Consider the following 24886-nt stretch of genomic DNA (forward strand, 5'->3'; position numbering starts at 1 on the left):
TAAGCTAATTCAAACATACACAGAGTTATCAGAAATGACAGCTTTCCCCACAGCCATTTGGTTCACCGAGTTTTCTTCGCCTGCATGCAACCATATATAACTTTTAAATTCAAAATGTAACAGAGCAAACTTTCAAATGATATGTTTACCTTTACCTCTCATTGCTTGATCAACTCTTCCTTCCATCTTTTCAGAAATTCGCAGCTTACCCTGTTGGTTCCAGAGTAATGATGAATGCTTCAGTTTTTAGTGCTTTCAAACTTCCTACACATTACTTATATAACACTCTAAATGGACTCTTCACATACCTGCAACTTTTCCACCGTCCAATAGAATTCAATGCAATTGTTCAATTAGTCTTCTTTGCATTTACATCACTTCAAAACAGTTTTCGTTTTATTTATATTCCTCACGAAAAACATTAACTGCCCATAACCCAATTGATCTTTCACATCCCAATATAATATAACACATTACAACTATTTTATAACCATTTAATATTATCGTACTACTCTTTAACATATACTATTAAATTGAATTTTCAACTATTCATATGTCCATTGTTGTGTGTTTACCTATTAGATTTAATAGCCTACCATTTACAGGAGCCATACCCCAACTTATACCAACAATAATGAAATTAGGTACCCTATTCTGATCAAGTTTGATAGATATCCTGTTCAATACTTATAATAAACAATACTTAATTTTAAAACAGAATGGTAATCAATTTTGCATAAAAACCATGGCAGATTTGGCTCATTCCATGAAACTTACAACCAAAATTGATAATATTTAATTTAAAACCATACATAGTGCCATAATTGTTAATCTTGGTTCACATCCACCATTACAAAAAAAAAAAACCATAAACATTGCCTAACCAACAGCTCTATCAACGATCACCACTACGCTCCACTGTTACCATAATATCTAACACTGGCGGGTAATAAATCACAAAGTGCACTTTATCACCTTCTTTCAATTCCGCTGCCCTTACATAGTCAAACCATTCTCCATACAAATATGTTTCATTTTTTTGGCCTCTTCTTCACATTGCACTCATATGGGTACCCGTTGTCCACATCATTGAGGGTAATCTCTGACATTCCAGCAAGCCCACATTTCTCTACTATTTCTGCAGGAATATGCTGCACTCATTGACATACAATATCAGTTACATTACATCTCTGTATAACACCAGTGTGCCAACAACTATAGACTTTGAACACTGCTTACCATAACATTTGAGCAAAACTTCTTTACATCATGAACTTCACGAGTCCAGTACGCTTCTTCGAACTCTTCCTGTACAGGACTCATTTCCCTGAAATTAAGACCACATTTACAGCACAATGCAAACACAACAGCATCAATATACCTATAACTATAATATATTCCCTATCACTTATAAATAAACTTTACCTCTCACTATCAGAAGATATCATTATGTATTCATTCCCATCTCCATCATCCCTTCAACACAATAACATACAAACTATTTATTACACTAAGTTGTAACTCATTATTCCGGAAACACATTCAATTTTGTGGAGGTTAAATGGAATTCAATACAAAAAAACAAAATTAAACTATAAGATTACCCTTTATTTTCAACAATCCTGGCAGCCTCTACAGAAACTTTACCGGCATCATCGACACGATTCAATCTTTCATGTTGTTTCTTCCATTCCTCCATAACATCATCATTCTCATGTGACCCACTCAGTATCCTCTCAACTGTGAGCCGCTTCCATGGAGTTTGCAACTCCAACCGATCGGGTGAACTGGAATCAAAACAACATTGCGACCTCTAAATGGATGAATATCTTATGATAAACTCTGCAAACAACATAAACAGTAACAAATGCACATACCTTCTTGGCTGCGACATTTTGTTCTTCACACTTATCACCCAACCCTGCGTTTCTTACACCAACAATGCCAAAGACAGACTCTTTGATTGCCAACACGTTGAAGAGTTATGAATCCAACGTTACTTTCATTTTAAATGTCATCGTTATGTAACAATACCAATAATAGGATTCTTTTGTGGGCCTATTAACAAATTAGGTCTAACAATAAAAATAGGTTTTCTGCACCAAGGCTAGAATTCTAAGGCCCAATAAACTTTAATGTCCTATTAACTTAGATATATTAACCAACTATAAGGTCCAACAGGTATTTTTAACCTATTTAAAATATTTTATCTTATTATATGAACTTACACACATATATATATATATATATATATATACATTTTCCCTATTTTATTAAAGTGCCCTAAAATCCAATGCGCGAGACAGACGGGTACCCGTGCGAACGCCCGGGTAAGACACTAGTTTACAAGAGAAAGACAATTTCATTACTGTACCCTCCTGCCACGTGGATGCTATCCGTTTGCCTTTGACCAGAAAAGAAAGAAAATAAAAACTCACGTGTCATAATCTCATGTTCGATGTTACACGTACTAAATATATGGTTGAGAAAAATGATACGATATCCATACAAAGTTACAACAAAAGAGAAAAAATGAAACGTGGCTATTGGTCTGATAATACCGAAAAATTGACCGGTGCAAAGATGAGTTTTGTTGTCCCCTGCTCTGCTATGTCAGTCTACCTCTTATACTCTAGCACTAGCATCTTTTTGTTGTTCTATATCTTTTGTCACTTAGTCAAGATTAAAAATAAAACTTTTGCTAATATTTAAATCTTTTTGAACGGTTTGTTGTAGATTTTTAAAATAATTTTTTATATATTTTTATAAAACTTTTATATAAGTGATTTTAAACTTTTTTTATATAAATATTTAATAATTTTATCATATTTTCCATACAACATTCTTATTATTAATATTGAATGTTATGTTAAATGTGTGATAAAACTAAAGATGAAAATATTAGTGAAACTCTACAGTGTAAAATCATATAAATTATGTAATAAATAAAATAGGTAAAATGAAGAGAAGTAACTAAATGTGTATGAAAATTTAGAAACCAATACAAAATTTTAAAAAAAATTTAAAACATGATTTTGAATAATTTTTTTGAGATAGAAACTGATTTATGTAGCTGAACTTATTTAATGAGCTAAAATTTAATTGTTGTAGTTATAAATGACACAACGAATCTAATTTGTTGGACATGTCTGTTTTATCCAGACTTTTATATAAGCGATTAAACTTTTAAATGCGTATCTTCTTATGTGCTCGCAAAGTGGATTAAAGTATTAAGTCTACATTCTTAATTATATTCGTTTGTCCATTCTAATTTTGCTGAATAGATATCAACAAGTCGTCACATACTCGCTTATCACATAATTATATATTTTTTTAAATAAAATTATTTAAATATTAAAAATAAATTAATATTTAAAAATAAAATGGTTCTCGCAATAAATATTTATGTTTAAAATATATTTACGTTCAATTTATTTAAATAATAGTTTTAATACATAATTATTTTAAATTAAATTAAATTTTAAAGTAATTTAACAAAGAATTCCTTCTTAATTAAATAACATTTATTAATCATCTATAAATAGCAACGAACGTTAACGTGTAACACTTTCCCCCAAAGACATTAACATCTCTACGACTACATCATCACACACACAGACCCTCAAGCGGCAAAGCAGAGCAACACCGAACTCCTCAAAAATAAATAAACAAACAAAAATGGCGGTGGCTCACGGTGGATGCGGCGGTGAAATCGGTGGCGTCAGTTCCAACCTAATCCCATCAGTAAAAGCAGAGTTATTCGACGACAGTGCCGGTTCAACTTCACCTTGTTACGACGACGTTTTAAGCGAAAGAAAAGACTCGGTAGTGACCGAAGAAGAAGGTGCTACAGCCTCTCACGCTATTCACATCAAAGAAGAGGTTGCTGAAGACGACGGTGCTAACACTTCGTCTTCGATGGAGTTCCCGAAACCAATGGCCGGGTTGCATGAGGTTGGTCCACCGCCGTTTCTTAAGAAGACGTATGAAATGGTGGAGGATCCCGAAACTGATCCGATTGTTTCGTGGAGCGGTTCTCGTGATAGTTTCATTGTTTGGGATTATCATGAATTCTCCAAAGTTCTTCTTCCTAAGTATTTTAAGCACAATAATTTCTCTAGCTTCATTCGCCAGCTCAATACCTATGTAAGTAAAATATTCTAACAATTTTCATATTTTTATATTTTTGGAAGACGAAGTGATAATAATCGTTAGAAACTCATATAATTCTGAATACCAGAGTTTCAATTTTGAGGATGACGTTCAACTTAGCAATACCTAGCAATACTGCCCGTTTGTGGCAGTATTGCTTGGTGATAACCATTAGAAACTGATACTTGAAACTCATATATAATTCTGAATATCAGAGTTCCAATTTCGAGGATGACGTCCAACCTAACAATATCTAGTAATACTAGCGGTTTGTGGCAGTATTGCTTGGTGATAACCATTAGAAACTGATGTTAGAGTTTCAACTTTGAGGATGACGTTCAACCTAGGTAATAAACCTAGCCATATTACCGGTTTGTGGCAGTATTGTTAGGTGATAATCATTATAAACTCATATCAGAGTTTTAACTCTGAACTCTGAAAAGTCTGTCCAACCTAGCAATATTGACTTCTGAAACTCTGAATTCTGAAAAGTTCGTCCAACCTAGCAATAGGATTATTGTTTTTACTAGAATTGATTTAGGTTTGAAGTAATTTTTTTAGAATTTTACAATTTTCATGAATTGAACTTTATGAATTTATGCACAAGCAGGGGTTTAGGAAGATTGATTCAGACCGTTGGGAGTTTGCGAATGAAGGATTTCAAGGAGGGAAGAAGCATTTGTTGAAGACCATAAGAAGGAGAAGTAAGTACAACAAGCTACATCAAGGAGGATTCAATTTGATGACACCTGGTGTTGAATCTGAAGTGGAGAAACTGAAAAAGGATCAGAACATGTTAAAATTGGAAATTCTGAGGCTAAGGCAGCAACAAGAGAATTCAAATATTCAGCTCACAAATGTTAATGAGCGAGTTCGTCGTGCCGAGATGAAGCAATATCAGATGATATATTTCCTCACCAAAATGGCTAGAAAGCCGGTGTTTATGGATCAGTTAATTCAAAAGATGAAGCGGAAAAAAGAGGTTGATGGTAGTATAGATATGGTTAAAAGGCCTAGATTACTTGGAACACAAGGTATTGGTGTTGATTATAGGTCTCAAGGTGGTGAACAGTTTGCTACTTTGCAAACTGATTTGAATGGACTTTTTACTGAAAATGTGAACATGAACATTGGTAGAATGGAAGCACCGGTTTCGGATCCATTGCAGAATGGATTTGCTAGCTCTTTACATGAAATGAGGGCTTGTGGCGATTCTAGACAAAATGTACAAGATGTTTCTTCTGCTTATCAAGATATGTCAGAGAAACTATTGAGTGAAAATTCTGTTGTTGATGAAGAAATGGATGTGAATGACTCTAATATCTATCTTGAGTTAGAGGATTTGATTAGTAAACCTGTGGATTGGGGTGGATCTGCTAATGGTTTGATTGGACAAACTAGTTGAATGTTTTCAAATGGTTCAACTTGGGTCGAACCTTACTTTAGTGTTCTTATAGTTTACTTGCTTGAAGTCATATATATTAGCATGTTTTTAGGTGGCTAAACAAACTTCTTATAATGTGTAGTGATTGTAAATAGTGTGTAAGTTGTAAATGTAATGTACAGTAATGGTAACTAGTGTGAGTTGTAAATGTAATATAGAAAAATATATACTTTGCAGTTTCTGTTTTCTGGCGTGTTTTCAATAGAGGTATATGCACCTTGATGGTAACTGATGAAAGATGCTAAAATAAAAAGATACTAAAATAATAAAGTAAAAGAAGTTACAATTGAACATGACATCAATTTAGACATTGAAGAGAATAATATTGAGTAGGGGAATGTAACAAAAAGAATCTTCAATTTTGACATTATATTAGTGCATATGGATAAGTGATGCTCTTAGTTACTCTGTTCTGACTTTGCTGTCGCGAAGCATCTAAAAGAATAGTGCATGAATTCTTGTTGTCTTGCGATCCCCATGAGTAAGATTTTACACATTGCACTGCGTGTTCTGATATTCAGCCATATGTTCTGTTTAGGTAGAGCATGGACTGCACGGTTGTCGTGAACATCTCTATATACGACCAAGTTTTTGATAAAGTTTGAGTTTGCGAGATATTGAGATATTATGGATGGAAATGATTTATTTGGGCATGAATAAGGGATCATCAATGACAAAATAGCCTTTGTCAAAATCGTAAGAAGGGACTTAGAAGTGTGAGTGGGTTAATTGTCCGAAATAGGCCTAGAAGTCTGAGTGGGTTAATTGTCCGAAATAGGCCTGGGTTCCGAAGGTATGTGGTTGCCTGAAGGGTATTTCCTACCGGACTTAGAAGTCCCCCATAATCTGCCTCACTTATCACATGTGGAATAATGGTGGACTTATCACACGTGGAATAATGGTGGAAGGATGTTAATGAAGGAGGAAAATCGTCTTTTTACAATTTGGGGGAATGAGTCTTCTCTTAATGATGGAATTATGAAAATCACTCATAGTTAAACCTATGAAATCTCTATAAATACCCTATTCTCTTAGGTCAATGGATGAAAGACACAATTCCAGGGAGAAAATACAGGGTCTCTCATAATCACAATGTGAGCAAATTCTACTTTTCTTACTATCGTATTTTTAGCATGTACAATTGACGTCTACCGTGAGGTTAAGGTAAAGCTAAACTAGTCCACACCTCTAATTATTTTAGTAACTGTCTCAACCACCATCTTCAAGATGCTACATACATGAGACACCACATCAGTCGGTAGCAGTTCAGATAAATGACCACTAATATGGAATTACACCGCCACAATCAAACTTTAGAGAACAACGTCGTTAGTCTTTAGCATTGCCATCCGGAGGTCGATCCATATGTGGAAATCAAAATTGTGGACCTTTAACCTCTTTTCGAAGAAATTTGAGGGGTCTTCCTACCAAAACATTTCAAACTCCCTTCACTGACAAATTTTGACGGAAGGAGTGGCCCTCAAGAGCATCTCACCTTCATCAATACTCATATGACTATTATTAGCATCAAATACTCCTTGAAGTAAAAGCTACTCCCTATTACTTTTAAGGACTTCGCATTTAGATTATACAAGAACTTATCAGGCTTATCGATCACTAGTTACTAGGACCTTGTGAAGAAATTAATGCACCAATGTTCTCCAAACAATCAGTGAAGGTATCAACCACAAGCCTCTTCGACATCTTCCAAGAGTCATCTAAGTCATTGAGGGAGTATCTCGTCCATTTTAATGAAGAGGCTGTCCAAGTCAGACTTCCAAATTAAGAAATGTTCGTAGGGGCGTTCCAAAAAAGTTTGAGGATCAGACATTTCAATGAGTCCCTTGTCTAGAAGCCGACGACTTTTTTTGGAAGAAATCACGGCTTGAGCCAAATGCTATATCAAGGGGCAAGGAGAGTAATGTAGAAAAAATGAGAGGTACACCATTGAATTTATATCCGACGTTCTTGATGTATTGCATCAATCACGCAAGAGTCACTAGACCTCTCTTGTAAAAGATCAGACGTCCTTCACACGCAATGGAAGACCCATTGAGAACTTCACACTGCTCAACACTCTCCAAAAATAGATAAGGTACAAAGGCTTTCTCACTCACGACATCTCACTTACACTGGCCCTCAAGTCCGACAATATGAAGCCTGATCCCAATATATGGGGCAAGTATCACAAGGTGAAGAAGGAGGAGAGCAAATCTAAAATCTAAAGGTCAAAAGGAGGAAACCTCCCGTTGTTTCTACGGGAAGAAATTTCTATGGATGAGTCAAGTATGTTGAGTGAGAAAGCAAAGGAGAGCAAATCTATGAAAAAAAGGAATGAAATAGAAAATATCTAGACAAGGAAAAACAATAGGCTGTTAACCTAACTAGTATTATATTTTTAACCAACCAACCTAAAATTTGATTAATTAAGTTTATTTTTTTTTTCTTTTAAGTAGGGTCCTGACATGGTCATTCATTCTAGCCAGTGAATACACTGTCCTTACTTTAAGTTAGGGGTGTGATTAAGTTTTGTTTTTATTTATGAAGAATGACGTTATATTTTTATATTTTAATGCTTGTGCGACCAGTTTTTTTTATTAAATAAATAATAATAAATATCCAATATAACTTATTTTCAACAAAATTTCAAGAGCTAAAAATTTAAAATTTTCAATTTTTTTTAGATCCCCCAAGTCATAGATAACACACATATTTTATATTGAAGAACTCGTCCTTATATTTAACACAAACCGCCATGTTAACCCTCTCATCTTTAGAATATGGTTCTATTATAAAGTCTCTTTCACTGCTGGAGTTGACAGATTTATGCTCTTGTGGAAGCAAATCACATTCTCCTAACCTATATAAAGGGTTTAAAAATCTTGAACTCCCAAACTTTTTGAAGAATAGGCCACCATTAGTGAGCTTGTCTAACATGGAAAAGAATAGGGTAAAATGGGATCACTATTACTACTAGAATTAGAATTACTATCGTAACTACCAAACTTTCCTAATTCTACAATGTCCTAATCAACCTACCCATGCAACCTTCTCACATTCTTTACACAATTTCTCCACATCTCTACAACTCCCTCACTAATAGAAGGCTATATGATGTTGTTATTTTGATATAACTCCCTTATAATAACCATTCCTAAAAAGCGAGAAGATAAGCAAGAAGAAAAGATTCAATTCTTGACTATGTGGCTTGATGATGATGGTATCGTTGAACTCTAAGAAGAAGAGCTCCTTAGAATAAAGCAGAGTGTGTATGAAGAAAGTGGGAAGAGAAATTGAGAATTGCCTATTTATGGAGCCAAACACCTAGGCCGAGTAGGACATTATTACCAGATAGTAGGTTTGCGCCTGCTAGTGGGTAGAAGAGCATCCACGATCCTGATTGTTAAACATGTGATTCTATACACAAGAGGGGGGGTGAATTTTGGAGGTTTTAAAAACGATAATTTAAAACACAATCATTTTCCAATTAGAGTTTGAAAAAAATTTCTAATTTTTTTTTGATGTGCAGCGGAAAATCAAGATAAAGAAAATAAGCGGAAAGTAAAAGAATTAAGGGAAGAGAGACAACACCATTGATTTATATATGTTTGATCTTAAATAAATGACCAACTCCTCTCCCAATGAACTGATCTTGAGAGTACTCAATAATGCATGAGAGCTTTTAGAAGGTTAAGCCCATGAACTCCATTATACAAGGAAATGAAGTTTCAAGCTAACTTAACCAAACAATGAATTGAGGAATAAAGCGGTTAGTCTTCATGCCAAACAACAAATAGAGCTTCAAGCAGTTAGTGTCTAAGCCAAATTAATACTTTTCATAGACTGATCTCGAACAAAGATAGAATTTTGAGTTGGCTATCCTTCGAACCAAATTGAGCCATCACCTAGAAGATAAAATTACTCTTGGTAAATTTACATCAAAGCCATCACCTAGAACAATTTCCTCACTAAACTCAAAAACACTCTCAAAGCACTATGATTAAAAATATGTGAGAGGAAAAGAAATAATTTAGAGAGAGAATGAGAGAGAGGAAAAGTTTGGTATCTCACATTTTTTGGTTGATTTGAAATGAAAGTGAAACACTCTATTTATAGGAAAAATATTGTATTTTAGGAAATAATTCATGGATAAAATAAATGACCTAATTGATTAGCTAATATATTAGGTACTTGTAATAATCGATTATTGCTTCCCAAATTAGAAGGTTTTGATAGAGAGTCGTTACCGATCGTTAAGACACTATCATAATCGATTATAGACTAAATTTCTCCCTATCTAATCGATTATGACAAATGTCTAATCAACTAGCTAGACTCTAAATTTTTTTGGTGATTTAAATTAAATGAGAGATGCTTCAAAAATATTTTTAAGTGTGTGTGTTTTTTTTAGCCATAATACTTCCAAAAACACTCTTGACGAAACTCATCATAACAAAGCATTAAATGCTTCACATTCATCCCACGTTTGATGAAATCTCCTTCCAAGCCTTTCCCAAGAGACTCGCTTATCCAATTCTCACCCAGAAAAAGATTATCTTTGACCTAACTTAAATCACTTCGCCCTTCCCAGCTCTTGTGTTTGACGGACTATAATTGATATCACTTTGATTAGACTGTGGAAGAAACTGACTCATAACTCAATTAGCTCAAGAATGTTGTAGGAGGTTAGAGAGCAAATTAGGCGGGTGTGACACGACGAGTCCATGGCGCCCAAACCGAATTGAAGTTATTGAGTTACAATGTCATTAGTGCGTGACAGATCAAGAATTCCTAAAAGAGCCTTTACTGTCATCTCTCAAAGGAAGAAACGTCTCCTCCTATTAATAGGGAAGAAACAAGTCTCCTATGACCACGATCTAGCCAAACACTTGGAATGAAACCGGTTCTTCATCCACAATTTGGTCCATGAGATAGGTCTTTAAATATCTCAATCCTTAAAGTTTTGAGAGATCATTCACTTTTTATTTATTAAACACACCTAAACTCGTTTGCATTCATACATGTGTGAGTAAAGTTTCATCATGATATTTATCCTTCCAATTTTATAAGAAAAATTCATCTAAAATTAATAGTATTTTATTTAACTTAATTTGGTGTGTTATTGACATATCAATCACAAGATGAGAGTATCATCAAGCCTCCTATCTACGTTGACTCACCCCATTTGTAGATTTTATAGCTAATCACCATAGAAAAAGAAAACCATGCAAACACACAACCTTTATTCACAAGAGGGAACTTTCCAAGTCCAACCATACTGAAAAATATAATTCAAACAACCAAGCTTTGAATTCATTAAACTACTTGTTATAAGGTGGAATTGGAACCTTTATTTATCCTATTCAATAGTATGCTGATTGAAATTGATTCTTAATTCGAAATTCAAAGGCTGCTTCAACCATACGTATTTGAAGCTACGCATGCAGTGACGGAGCAAATAAAGTCTATATATAAACAATACAAAAACCACTATGAAAAAACCATCTTAATCCCTTTCTTTCTGCTACTCTCACTTCAAATATTTTTACTATATCTCATATCTTCATTCAAACTAAAACATGGATTCATCAAACACTATTCTTCCAGTGCTGTCTCTGCATAAACAAGACCCGGAGCTTGATGCTGCTGCAATTAAAATTCAAAAGGTTTACAAGAGTTACCAAACAAGAAAAAACCTTGCAGATTGTGCAGCTATATTGGAAGAGTTATGGTGGAAGGCATCGGAGTTTGCTGCTCTTAGAAGAGGATCTGTTTCGTTTGTTGATGTTGAGGAATCTAAACAAGTTCAAGCTGTTGCAACTAAAATTCCAAAGGAATACGGGTTACCGTACTAGAAGAACATTGAAGAATGGAAGCAGACAAAGTAATCTTTTGTGTAGAAAGAATGGGTGATTGTGACATATTTTGTTAGAGAAATGCTAGCAATACTCTATTTTCAACACTCTCTAACACTTGCTTTCTTATTGGTTGAAACATGTGTGAGTCCCACCACTTTATGCAAAATCCATTTTCGAAGCGAGGGACTCTCATTTTGTTATGCATTTATTTTTTTCTTATCATCTTAGGAATAAATATTTGTTTGATTTTTCTAATAAATAGATTTTGTGAACAAATGAGGTTAAAAAATAAATAGGAATACTTTGTCGACTTAATCACTTTAGGCATCAAGAACTAAGGCTTTAAAGGTATGTAAAGGTAAGTAAAGGTAATCAGAACCACTTAAAATAAATCTATTTATGATATTGTCATGATTAATAAGTTCTATAATGAATTAATGTACATTTTGACGTTATATGCATACACTATTTATTTATCACGATATATTTTATCATATTCATAAATTATATAAAATCATTAAATCGATCATTAGACACTCTATCAAAACCTTTACTTCTAAGTTGAGTTTAAATTATTTTTATTATCTCTGTTCATGTTCTTTTCATAATTTCTTATTTAAGAATCATTAAACTTAATTAATACAATCTTTGTCGGATATATATTTTTACTCAAACACTTGCTATTAAATTTAGCTGTATATACTTGCACGTAAAAAATAGTCATCACTTAGTCTAAAATTCTAAAGTGAAGTAATATTGGAATATGTACTTGGATTTTCAGGAGACATAATAGCATAAGAATTCCATATGAAGATTATGAAAATGATATAATCCACTTGCATCTAAGAATCTTTCAAGAAGCACCAAATTAGATGATTGAGATTTGACTTGACATTTATTAAAGTGAAATTCAAAGAAACTTAAATACAAAACTTAGATTATGAGTTATACTTTGCGGCGCCGTCTAAGGTGGGAGACCCTCATAGGTCTCTCATGTGAGAGACTAATTTTTTATTTTTTTTTTGGGCTCAAATGAATAAGGACCATTAGATTAGAATTAGATTAGGTGTCTACACTATCAACCAATGCACTATCACACACAATATCACTACCCTCCCTTACACATTCTCCTCTCTCTCCATCTCTCACATCTTCTCTTTTCTTCTTCATTTTCTACCACTGTACTTCTTCATTCTTATTTTTTTTCTGCAGCCTTTAATTAGTAATTAAATACATGTCAAATATTTGTGGTCATAAACATAATTAAATAAACATAATTAAATATGAGACATATATTTATTACTATTAAATAAATAAATAAATAAGAAATAATTTGACCTATATTTATTATGCTATTAACAATAATTAATTCCACCTATTTCTCTTACAAATATATTTCGCTTTTTTTTTTACATATTTATTAATAATATTTTAAATCAATTTATTATATTTATATGTTTTTAAACATATTAATTCACTCATAATAAGATTACAATAAATAATTGTTAATTTCTATTTAAGATAGTATTTAATTCGGTCAAAAAAACATATAGTATTTAATTTTTAGATTAATATTATTTTAATTTTAATTTAATTATAAGAAAAAGTGTGTTTTTTTTCAAATACGGAAAAACTGTGATATTTTTCAGTGAGTATAATGATGTTTAATACTAGTATTCAAGATATTTTGGTAATCAAACAAAACAGAATACGAATCTAAAAAATATTTTTCAAACATAATGTATAAAACTTAAGTGTTTAAATAACTTTTTTCTTAGTAAAACCAATGAAATAATTGATATTCAATGTATCTAATTTTTTTATTTTGAACCACCAACAGCTAAGCACGAGCCTTCAATTTATTGTATTTTAAGGATTGGTCATTTCTATTAAATACTTTTACACACTCACCGATTTGGACCCAATTCTATAATAATAATAATAATAATAATAATAATAATAATAATAAATAATAATAATAATAATAATAATAATAATAATAATAATAATAATAATAATAATAATAATAATAATAATAATAATAATAATAATAATAATAATAATAATAATAATAATAATAATAATAATAATAATAATATAACAAATATAATTTTTGTTGTCTCTATTTTCCAGCACACAGATGTGACATTGTAACTGTATACTTGGGGACCTAGTTCATTCACCAACAAGACAACATTTTCATGAACCTTATAAATGCAGAAATGACATTTACAATGCTGTATGTTGTGCATTCACCAACAAAACATTGAAACACTTATAAATGAATGAACAAATTACAAGCATTCTCATTGATTGTTTCTCCACTATCTACAACCATTAACACTTCAATGTAACACATAGTAGAAATTACAAGCATTCTCACATTTTGCCTTAGCATTTTTTTAGGGAAAATTCTTTGGCCACCTCCCAACCTTCTAGCTCACCTCTGGTGAAAAACCCAGAATACCCCTGACTTCGGAAATGAACTTCCGAAATGCAAGGAAAAGGTGTTTTCGGAGATGCATCTCCGAAAGCGTCTTTTTTTTTTAAAAATTTGACTTATTTCGGAAATACACTTCCGAAAACACCATTTCGGAAGTTCATTTCCGAAATATTCTGCGTTTTTCAGATTAAGCAAAACAGCCCCCTCCCCCAAATCATTTACCCTAAACTTCTTCCAAACTCACACCCCAAGAGATTTTTGTGCAAACCAGTTCCAAGCTACCTCAAAGCCTCCATCTACTTGCTCTATTACATTCAAAAGTCCTCCAATCCATTCAATTGGTAAGCATTTTGATTTTTAGATCTATGATTAAAATGTATATTAGGGTGTTTACAAATAGCAAAAATTGTATTAGGTTAGGTTTATACTGATATTTAGGATGTTTAGAATGTGTAGAAATAAGTTTGATGTTTGGTTTAGGGGTCTGCCATTGGAGGCTGCAGAGAAGTTCTGCGAAGGGGTGTTTCGGAAGTTCATTTCCGAAAACACCTTCATCCCAGTTTTCGGAAATGAACTTCCGAAATGTATCAGAAGTTCAAATTTTTTTGTTTTTTATTTTGTCTCGCATATTAATCGATTTCAATTGTTTACAGGAACATGTCAGGCAACCAACCAGCACGAATCAGATAGGGAAATTCAAGTTTGTGCTAATCATATTCAGTTGCGGTGGCTGATAAGGATCTACACCACTTTTATCTTCCCAATTGACCGTAACTGAAAATGATTAGCACGAACTTGAATTTTCCTTCCCAATTTGTAACTTCGGCAGTAAGGCTCTCGATGAAGATCAGAGCCGAACTCAAAGAGAACAGAAATAAAATGTGTGAGTATAGAAAAAGAGTAAAGATGGAGAATGATTCGGATGTGATTGAAAAAAAATGGCAACCAACCAGCACGAATCAGACAGGGAAATTCAAGTTTGTGCTAATCATATTCAGTTGCGAGTGGCTGATAAGGATCTACACCACTTTTATCTTCCCAATTGACCGTAACTGAAAATGATTAGCACGAACTTGAATTTTCCTTCCCAATTCGTAACTTCGGCAGTAAGGCTCTCGATGAAGATCAGGGCCGAACTCAAAGAGAACAGAAATAAAATGTGTGAGTATAGAAAAAGAGTAAAGATGGAAAATGATTCGGATGTGATTGAAAAAAAATGGCAACCAAATTATATGTCGCATATTTTATTTGGCGTTTGCGTTTAATTAAAATGCGAGACTGTTTAAGAAAAAACATAAAAAAAAAACACAGCATAATTCGGAAATGAGCTTCCGAATTCACCCCCCATGAGGTGTTTTCGGATGTTCATCTCCGAACGCACCCCCCATGAGGTGTTTTCGGAGATGAACTTCCGAATAAAGGAAATTTTTTTAAAAAAAAAGCGCTTCGGAAGTTCATTTCCGAAGCAGGGGTAGTTTGGGTTTTTCGCTGGGGGTGACCCCCCATAGGGAGGTGGGTAAAGAAAAAATCTTTTTTAGACAGAAAGAGCATCATAGCATGCTATCTACACCTAAGAAAAGATTAAAAAAAAGTAAATAAATAAAATAGCAACATTCAACAAAGCGACAAGCAACCATTTGTTTCACCGGCCATCCGCCGAAGTAAAAGAATCCGCAAATCCAGTAGGTCTCGCGGGGATACTACTCTTACTGTCTTCTAAGTCCATATAACTTGTGTCTTTTCCTTCCGCCTCCTGCCAACCCTTCACCATTTGGTTAAGTGGAAGACTATAGTCGATGCCGGAATACTCGTCGGGGTCGTCGTCAAACGGTTTCCATTTTTCAACGAGTGGTGCGAGGACGTTGACAGCATGGCCCATTTCTGGCCTTTGGTTTGGTTCTTTAGCTGTGCAGTGGCCGGCTAGCTCTGCGATAATTGAGACGCTCTCGAATGTTTCGTCGGTTATTTCGAGAGTTGGGTCAATTGCAGCCATTAGTTTATTCTTATCGGATTTTATATTCCAGAACCATGCTGCTAAGTATTGGCTTTCCTCGGGTCTATCCTCGTCGAGTGCCATCAATCCAGACAACAGCTCCATTAACACGACGCCGAAACTGAAAACATCTACTTTGGTTGTGATTTTTCCTGTCACTGAATATATATATATAACAAAAAAACTGAGGATTAGTAATAAAATTTATCGGTTTTCTTGAAATGTATAAAAAAACCTGAAAAAAATAATCACCTGCATATTCAGGAGCCAAGTATCCAAAAGTCCCAGCAAGTTTAGTCACTACAGATTTTTCGCCATTAGGTGCGAGTTTTACCAATCCGAAATCCAAGACTTTAGCTCTAAAATCATCAGCGAGTAAAATATTTGAGGACTTAAGATCCCTGTGAATGAAGCTCTGTTGAGCCAGAGTATGAAGATACTCCATTCCTCTAGCAACATCCAAGGCAATGTTGAGTCTCCTCTTCCACGAGAGAGGCTCGAGTCCGAGGCTTTTCCAATGGAAAAGATGCTGACTGAGAGCGCCTTGTGGCATATACTCATACACTAGAATCCTCTCGTTACCTTCGATGGAATAACCTATAAGGGCCACTAGATGTCGATGTCGAACTTTCGACAGAACTGCGATTTCAGCTTGAAATTCATCCAAGGCTTTATTGGTTATCACACCTGCTTCCATTCTTTTTACTGCAATCTTAGTCCCGTCGTCCAACTCTCCCTTATAAACAACTCCAAATCCACCGCGACCGAGCTCATTCTCAGGGGCGAAATTCTTCGTCACGTTTCTTAGAACTTGAACCGATATCACAAGATTTCCAGCTTCAATGACATGAGACTCCCCAAACGCGCTGCTGTTTCTACTCCCTGTCCCGCTCCCTGTCAAAGTGGAAACACTTCCGTTGGTATTATTAACAATAGCTATCTTTACAACACTGTCCGAATCAGACGGATCTCTCGGGTGAACCACAAGTGAACTTGGAGCCTGAAATCCATCCTTTGTCCTTCTAAAACAATACGCGTAAAGCGGAATCAACAGAAAAGCAGCAGCCGCAACACCAGCAATGGGAGCTACAATCAAAACCACGTTTTTCCTTTTGGATTTCTTCGTTTCAACCGAATCACTCGAACTTGAATCCGACCCTCCCTTCGTATCATCACTCGTACTCCCCGATCCACCCGACGTACTGTTTTTCCCAGAGGAAGGACCTTTCGCTCCACCACCATTCAACAAAGAATTCCCATCAACCATAGGTTTCAACCCATTTCTAAAAACCGGCAAAGGAGGAGAAATATCATTATCACTCAGATCCAACAACTTCAGATTCATCAAACTAGTCCAATTACTAGGCACAACACCATTTATATGATTACCCTCCAATCTAATATCAACCAAAGAACCTAAATTCACAACAGAAGGACTCAAACTACCACTAATCTTAAAACGCGGCAAATTAATCATCGAAACTTTCCCATCAGCAAGTGATGAGCAAAACAAGTGATATACTACAATTTAAACCAAATAGAACAATAGATGAATTATCACTACCTATTCTTCAGGGTTAACACAATCAGCATCTGGATCTTGATCCATAACCACCAAATTCCGCCCCTATAGTTTTGTTCCTCAATATTATTAGACCAAAAAATTAATTATTTTGCAGGCCAATGTGAGATGAATTAGGGTTCTAGGTTAAAACTTACCCAAATTCTTCGCGGACACCCCAGTCTTCAAAATCTTTCTGAAAGTGTCCAAGAACATCTTGATATTTGTCATTGTTGAGTAAAAAACAAATTCACAAATCATCGGGGAAAAAATGTAACAGATCATCTTAGAAGCCATAGCAATTCTTAGAGAAGGTAGTATTAAGAGAGAGGGAGCTTTGAGAGAGATAAAATAGAATAGAAAGAATGTGAAGATATCAAATTAGAGAGAAAGTGAATATTAGAGAGGGGTACATAAAATTCTGAAATTCTTATTTTTATATAATTTAATTTTTTTTGTTTAAGCTGAAAATAGAAGAGGGAAAGTTTTGGAAAATGAGAGGGAATGGAAAAAAATTGTAGGAAACCTTTAGCATATAAGAGGGAAAGGAAAATAATTTCTAAAATTTCAATTTTTTCAAAATTTATTAATAAATTTATACACAATATATATATATATATATATATATATATATATATATATATATATATATATATATATATATATATATATATATATATATATATATATATATATATATATATATATATATATATATATATATATATATATATATATATATATATATATATATATATATATGAGGAGGAATCAAATTACATCAATGAGTTACACTAGTTATTACAGTCATTTATAACCTTTGATTTGTTTTAACTTCAATGGCTATTAAAAGGTAGCTTGATAAAATATTGACTTTCCCCACATAATTAAACCATTCCATATGTAGATATTCTATGCACTCTATAATTAATAAAATATTCTTTCACAAAAATATTTTATATATATACTTATATGTACGGCATAATTAAAATAATATTTATATATTAATAAAAAATTATTTCTCTCAAGGGATTAATAAATTTCATATAGATAAAAAGAAATGCTTAAAAATATTTTTATTTTTAATAAAATATGATTCTAAATATTTTTTAAGATAATCATGATTCTTAATAAAAAATAATTTCTTCTTATTTTAAATAAATTTATTTTTTCATTTAAATTAAATTATATTCTATTTATTTAAAATAAATGATAGAGTCTAATTACTAGAAACTCATAGTTTAATTTAAGTAAATAGAATTTTGTATTTAAATTCAAAATGAAATTGATTAAAACAAACATGAAAAAATTAAATTAGTATATTAAAACAAACATGAAAAAATTAAAATATATTTAGAATCAAGTTTTATTCAAAACTATTAATTTTTAAACATTTATTTTAGTATATGAAATTAATTAGTGGCTTGAGAGAAAGAAATAATCTTTTAATATATAGATATACATTTAATTTATTCTATTAGCAATTAAATTGTTTTAAATTCATTATTAATTATAATTTTCTTTTAATCAGAATTAAATTATTTGCACTCGTTATTTTTATATTATTTTATTATTACTCCATAATCTATTTAAAAATGTAACAATTTTATCAAATCAAATGGCTACTTACAACAATGAGTACAAAATAATATCAAAATGTAACTACTGTACGAAATAATAATAATAAAATAATGTTTACAAAATAATTTAATTAATTATGATCAGAAGAAAGTTATAATAAATAATGAGTATAAAGTAATTTAATTGTGAATAGAAAAAATTAAAATGTATATCTATATACTAATACTTTATTCTAAAATAATCAGAAGAAAGTCACTAATCAATTCTATAAATTTAAAATAAATGTTTAAAAAATAATATTTTTAAATAAAACTTTATTCTAAATATTTTTTAAGAAATGTATGATTCTTGAATTATTTTCTTGTTATAAATGACCACTTAATAACTCCATGATTCTAATTTAATGGTTATAAATGACCACTTAATAATTCCATGATTATTTTAAAAAATAGTCTCTCCCAATTTTGGTAACAAATAATTTTTAGTTTATCAAATCATAATACTTTATCATAAAATAAAATATATTTTTTATTATTTTTAAAAACTCAAATTATTCTTCATTTTAAAAAATGTGATTCCTAAAATAAGTAATTATGATGCTAAATATTTCAATAAAAAAAATCATGATTCTTAATTAAAAAATCAATTTACTCTCAATTTAAAAAAAATTCATTATTTTTTATTAAAATGAAATTATATTTTTAACAACATTTTATTTTATTTTTTAAAGATTACATGTTATTTACTTTTTCTTAATAATATTTGTCACAAATACATAATTCGACATCATCAGTTGAATCCCTGACATGGTAGACACATAGTTCGACATCATCAGTTGAATCCGTGACATGGTAGGCACATAATTCGACATCATCAGTTGAACTCCTGACATGTTTCAAACATAGTTCGACATCATCATTTGAATCCCTGACATGGTTCACACATAGTTCGACATCATCAGTTGAATTCCTGACATGTTTCAAACATAGTTCGACATCATCAGTTGAAACCCTGACATGGTTCACACATATTTCGACATCATCAGTTGAATCCCTGACATGGTAGACACATAGTTCGACATCATCAGTTGAATCCTTGACATATTTCACACATAGTTCGACATCATCAGTTGAATCCCTAACATCTTTCACACATAGTTCGACTTCATCAGTTGAATCCCTGACATGGTTCACACATAGTTCGACATCATGGGTTGAATCCCTGACATGGTTCACACATAGTTTGACATTATGGGTTGAATCCCTGACATGGTTCACACATAGTTAGACATCATCGGTTGAACCCCTGACATGTTTCACACATAGTTCGACATCATCAGTTGAATCCCCGACATGGTTCACACATAGTTCGACTTCATGGGTTGAATACCTGACATGGTTCACACATAGTTCGACATCATAAGTTTAATCCCTGACATGGTAGACACATAGTTCGACATCATCAATTGAATCCTTGACATGTTTCACACATAGTTCGACATCATCAGTTGAATCTCTGACATGGTAGACACATAGTTCGACATCATCAGTTGAATCCCTGACATGGTTCACACATAGTTCGACATCATCAGTTGAATCCCTGACATGGTTCACACATAGTTCAACATCATCAGTTGAATCCCTAACATGGTTCACACATAGTTCGACATCATGGGTTGAATCCCTGACATGGTTCACACATAGTTCGACCTCATGCGTTGAATCCCTGACAAGTTTCACACATAGTTCGACAACATCAGTTGAATCCCTGACATGGTTCACACATAGTTCGACATCTTGGGTTGAATCCCTAACATGGTAGACACATAGTTCGACATCATCGGTTGAACCCCTGACATGGTTCACACTTAGTTCGACATCATCATTTGAATCCCTGACATGGTAGACACATAGTTCGACATCATCAGTTGAATCCGTGACATGGTAGACACATAGTTCGACATCATCAGTTGAAACCCTGACATGGTTCACACATAGTTCGACATCATCAGTTGAATTCCTGACATGTTTCAAACATAGTTCGACATGATCAGTTGAATCCCTGACATGGTTCACACATAGTTCGACATCATCAGTTGAATCCCTGACATGGTTCACACATAGTTCGACATCATCAGTTGAATCCCTCACATGGTTCACACATAGTTCGACATTATGGGTTGAATCCCTGACATGGTTCACACATAGTTCGACATCATGGGTTGAATCCCTGACATGGTTCACACATAGTTCGACATTATGGGTTGAATCCCTGACATGGTTCACACATAGTTAGACATCATCGGTTGAACCCCTGACATGTTTCACACATAGTTCGACATCATCAGCTGAATCCCCGACATGGTTCACACATAGTTCGACTTCATGGGTTGAATACCTGACATGATTCCCACATAGTTCGACATCATCGGTTGAATCCCTGACATGGTAGACACATAGTTCGACATCATCAATTGAATCCTTGACATGTTTCACACATAGTTCGACATCATCAGTTGAATCTCTGACATGGTAGACACATAGTTCGACATCATCAGTTGAATCCCTGACTTGGTTCACACATAGTTCGACATCATCAGTTGAATCCCTGACATGGTTCACACATAGTTCGACATCATCAGTTGAATCCCTAACATGGTTCACACATAGTTCGACATCATGGGTTGAATCCCTGACATGGTTCACACATAGTTCGACCTCATGCGTTGAATCCCTGACATGTTTCACACATAGTTCGACATCATCAGTTGAATCTATGACATGGTTCACACATAGTTCGACATCATGGGTTGAATCCCTGACATGGTAGACACATAGTTCGACATCATCGGTTGAACCCCCGACATGGTTCACACTTAGTTCGACATCATCATTTGAATCCCTGACATGGTAGACACATGGTTCGACATCATCAGTTGAATCCGTGACATGGTAGACACATAGTTCGACATCATCAGTTGAAACCCTGACATGGTTCACACATAGTTCGACATCATCAGTTGAATTCCTGACATGTTTCAAACATAGTTCGACATCATCAGTTGAATCCCTGACATGGTTCACACATAGTTCGACATCATCAGTTGAATCCCTGACATGGTAGACACATAGTTCGACATCATCAGTTGAATCCTTGACATATTTCACACATAGTTCGACATCATCAGTTGAATCCCTAAAATCTTTCACACATAGTTCGACTTCATCAGTTGAATCCCTGACATGGTTCACACATAGTTCGACATCATAGGTTGAATCCCTGACATGGTTCACACATAGTTCGACATTATGGGTTGAATCCCTGACATGGTTCACACATAGTTAGACATCATCGGTTGAACCCCTGACATGTTTCACACATAGTTCGACATCATCAGTTGAATCCCTGACATGGTTCACACATAGTTCGACTTCATGGGTTAAATACCTAACATGGTTCACACATAGTTCGACATCATCAGTTGAATCCCTGACATGGTTCACTCATAGTTCGACATCATCGGTTGAACCCCTGACATGGTTCACACATAGTTCGACATCATCAGTTGAATCCCTAACATGGTAGACACATAGTTCGACATCATCAGTTGAATCCGTGACATGGTAGACACAAAGTTCGACATCATCAGTTGAATCCCTGACATGTTTCACACATAGTTCGACATCATCAGTTGAATTCCTGACATGTTTCAAACATAGTTCGACATCATCAGTTGAATCCCTGACATTGTTCACACATAGTTCGACATCATCAGTTGAATCCCTGACACGGTAGACACATAGTTCGACATCATCAGCTGAATCCCCGACATGGTTCACACATAGTTCGACTTCATGGGTTGAATACCTGACATGGTTCACACATAGTTCGACATCATCAGTTGAATCCCTGACATGGTAGACACATAGTTCGACATCATCAATTGAATCCCTGACATGTTTCACACATAGTTCGACGTCATCAGTTGAATCTCTGACATGGTAGACACATAGTTCGACATCATCAGTTGAATCCCTAACATGGTTCACACATAGTTGACATCATGGGTTGAATCCTGACATGGTTCACACATAGTTCGACCTCATGCCTTGAATCCCTGACATGTTTCACACATAGTTCGACATCATCAGTTGAATCCCTGACATGGTTCACACATAGTTCGACATCATGGGTTGAATCCCTGACATGGTAGACACATAGTTCAACATCATCGGTTGAACCCCTGGCATCGTTCACACATAGTTCGACATCATCAGTTGAATCCCTGACATGGTAGACACATAGTTCGACATCATCAGTTGAATCTGTGACATGGTAGACACATAGTTCGACATCATCAGTTGAATCCCTTGACATATTTCACACATAGTTCGACATCATCAGTTGAATTCCTGACATCTTTCACACATAGTTCGACTTCATCAGTTGATCCCTGACATGGTTCACACATAGTTCGACATTATCAGTTGAATCCCTGACATGGTTCACACATAGTTCGACATTATGGGTTGAATCCCTGACATGGTTCACACATAGTTAGACATCATCGGTTGAACCCCTGACATGTTTCACACATAGTTCGACATCATCTGTTGAATCCCTGACATGGTTCACACATAGTTCGACTTCATGGGTTGCATACCTGACATGGTTCACACATAGTTCAACATCATCAGTTGAATCCCTGACATGGTTCACACATAGTTCGACATCATCAGTTGAACCCCTGACATGGTTCACACATAGTTCGACATCATCAGTTGAATCCCTGACATGGTAGACACATAGTTCGACATCATCAGTTGAATCCATGACATGGTAGACACATAGTTCGACAACATCAGTTGAATCCCTGACATGTTTCACACATAGTTCGACATCATCAGTTGAACTCCTGACATGTTTCAAACATAGTTCGACATCATCAGTTGAATCCCTTACATGGTTCACACATAGTTCGTCATCATCAGTTGAACCCCTGACATGGTAGACACATAGTTCTACATCATCAGTTGAATACTTGACATATTTCACACATAGTTCGACATCTTCAGTTGAATCCCTAACATCTTTCACACATAGTTCGACTTCATCAGTTGAATCCCTGACATGGTTCACACATGGTTCGACATCATGGGTTGAATCCCTGACATGGTTCACACATAGTTCGACATTATGGGTTGAATCCCTGCAATGGTTCACACATAGTTAGACATCATCGGTTGAACCCCTGACATGTTTCACACATAGTTCGACATCATCAGTTGAATCCCTGACATGGTTCACACATAGTTCAACTTCATGGGTTGAATACCTGACATGGTTCACACATAGTTCGACATCATCAGTTGAATCCCTGACATGGTAGACACATAGTTCGACATCATCAATTGAATCCCTGACATGTTTCACACATAGTTCGACATCATCAGTTGAATCCCTGACATGGTAGACACATAGGTCGACATCATCAGTTGAATCCCTGACACGGTTAACACATAGTTCGACATAATCAGTTGAATCCCTGACATGGTTCACACATAGTTTTACATCATCAGTTGAATCCCTGACATGGTTCGCACATAGTTGAACATCATCAGTTTAATCCTTGACATAGTTCACACATAGTTTACCATCATCAGTTGAATCCCTGACATGGTTCACACATAGTTCAACATCATAAGTTGAATTCCTGACATGTTTCACACATAGTTCGACATCATCAGTTGAATCCCTGACATGGTAGACATATAGTTCAACATCATCAGATGAATCCCTGACATGGTTCACACATAGTTCAACATCATCAGTTGAATCCCTGACTTGGTAGATA

At 34.3% G+C, this 24886-nt stretch overlaps 2 protein-coding genes and 1 pseudogene across 2 annotated transcripts; 2 read left to right on the forward strand and 1 right to left on the reverse strand.

The window, feature by feature from the left end:
• The first annotated feature begins 3566 nt into the window (after nt 1-3566).
• LOC131629436 (heat shock factor protein HSF30-like) lies at nt 3567-5782 on the forward strand. Its single transcript, XM_058900225.1, has 2 exons — nt 3567-4146; nt 4763-5782. The coding sequence occupies exons 1-2, from the start codon at nt 3679-3681 to the stop codon at nt 5555-5557; spliced, it is 1263 nt and encodes a 420-aa protein (XP_058756208.1). The 5' UTR covers nt 3567-3678; the 3' UTR covers nt 5558-5782.
• A 5330-nt stretch (nt 5783-11112) lies between these two features.
• On the forward strand, nt 11113-12230 carry LOC131601572 (IQ domain-containing protein IQM4-like; annotated as a pseudogene).
• Nucleotides 12231-15084: 2854 nt separating this feature from the next.
• LOC131629447 (receptor-like kinase TMK3) lies at nt 15085-17833 on the reverse strand. The gene is made up of 3 exons (XM_058900237.1): nt 17610-17833; nt 16143-17517; nt 15085-16048 (listed from the first exon to the last, which is right to left on the reverse strand). The coding sequence occupies exons 2-3, from the start codon at nt 17365-17367 to the stop codon at nt 15540-15542; spliced, it is 1734 nt and encodes a 577-aa protein (XP_058756220.1). The 5' UTR covers nt 17368-17517; nt 17610-17833; the 3' UTR covers nt 15085-15539.
• Between the last annotated feature and the right edge of the window lie 7053 nt (nt 17834-24886).

Source organism: Vicia villosa, linkage group LG1 (genome assembly GCF_029867415.1).
Source record: "Vicia villosa cultivar HV-30 ecotype Madison, WI linkage group LG1, Vvil1.0, whole genome shotgun sequence".
Taxonomy (NCBI): Eukaryota; Viridiplantae; Streptophyta; class Magnoliopsida; order Fabales; family Fabaceae; genus Vicia; species Vicia villosa.

Bases quoted from the DNA above. Each gene is read 5' to 3' on its own strand.
- LOC131629447 (XM_058900237.1), bottom strand. From the start codon at position 17,367: ATGATTAATTTGCCGCGTTTTAAGATTAGTGGTAGTTTGAGTCCTTCT. The intron at 16,049-16,142 runs GTGATTATTTTT...ATATATATTCAG, and splicing joins CTTGGCTCCTGAATATGCAG to TGACAGGAAAAATCACAACC.
- LOC131629436 (XM_058900225.1), top strand. From the start codon at position 3,679: ATGGCGGTGGCTCACGGTGGATGCGGCGGTGAAATCGGTGGCGTCAGT. The intron at 4,147-4,762 runs GTAAGTAAAATA...ATGCACAAGCAG, and splicing joins TTCGCCAGCTCAATACCTAT to GGGTTTAGGAAGATTGATTC.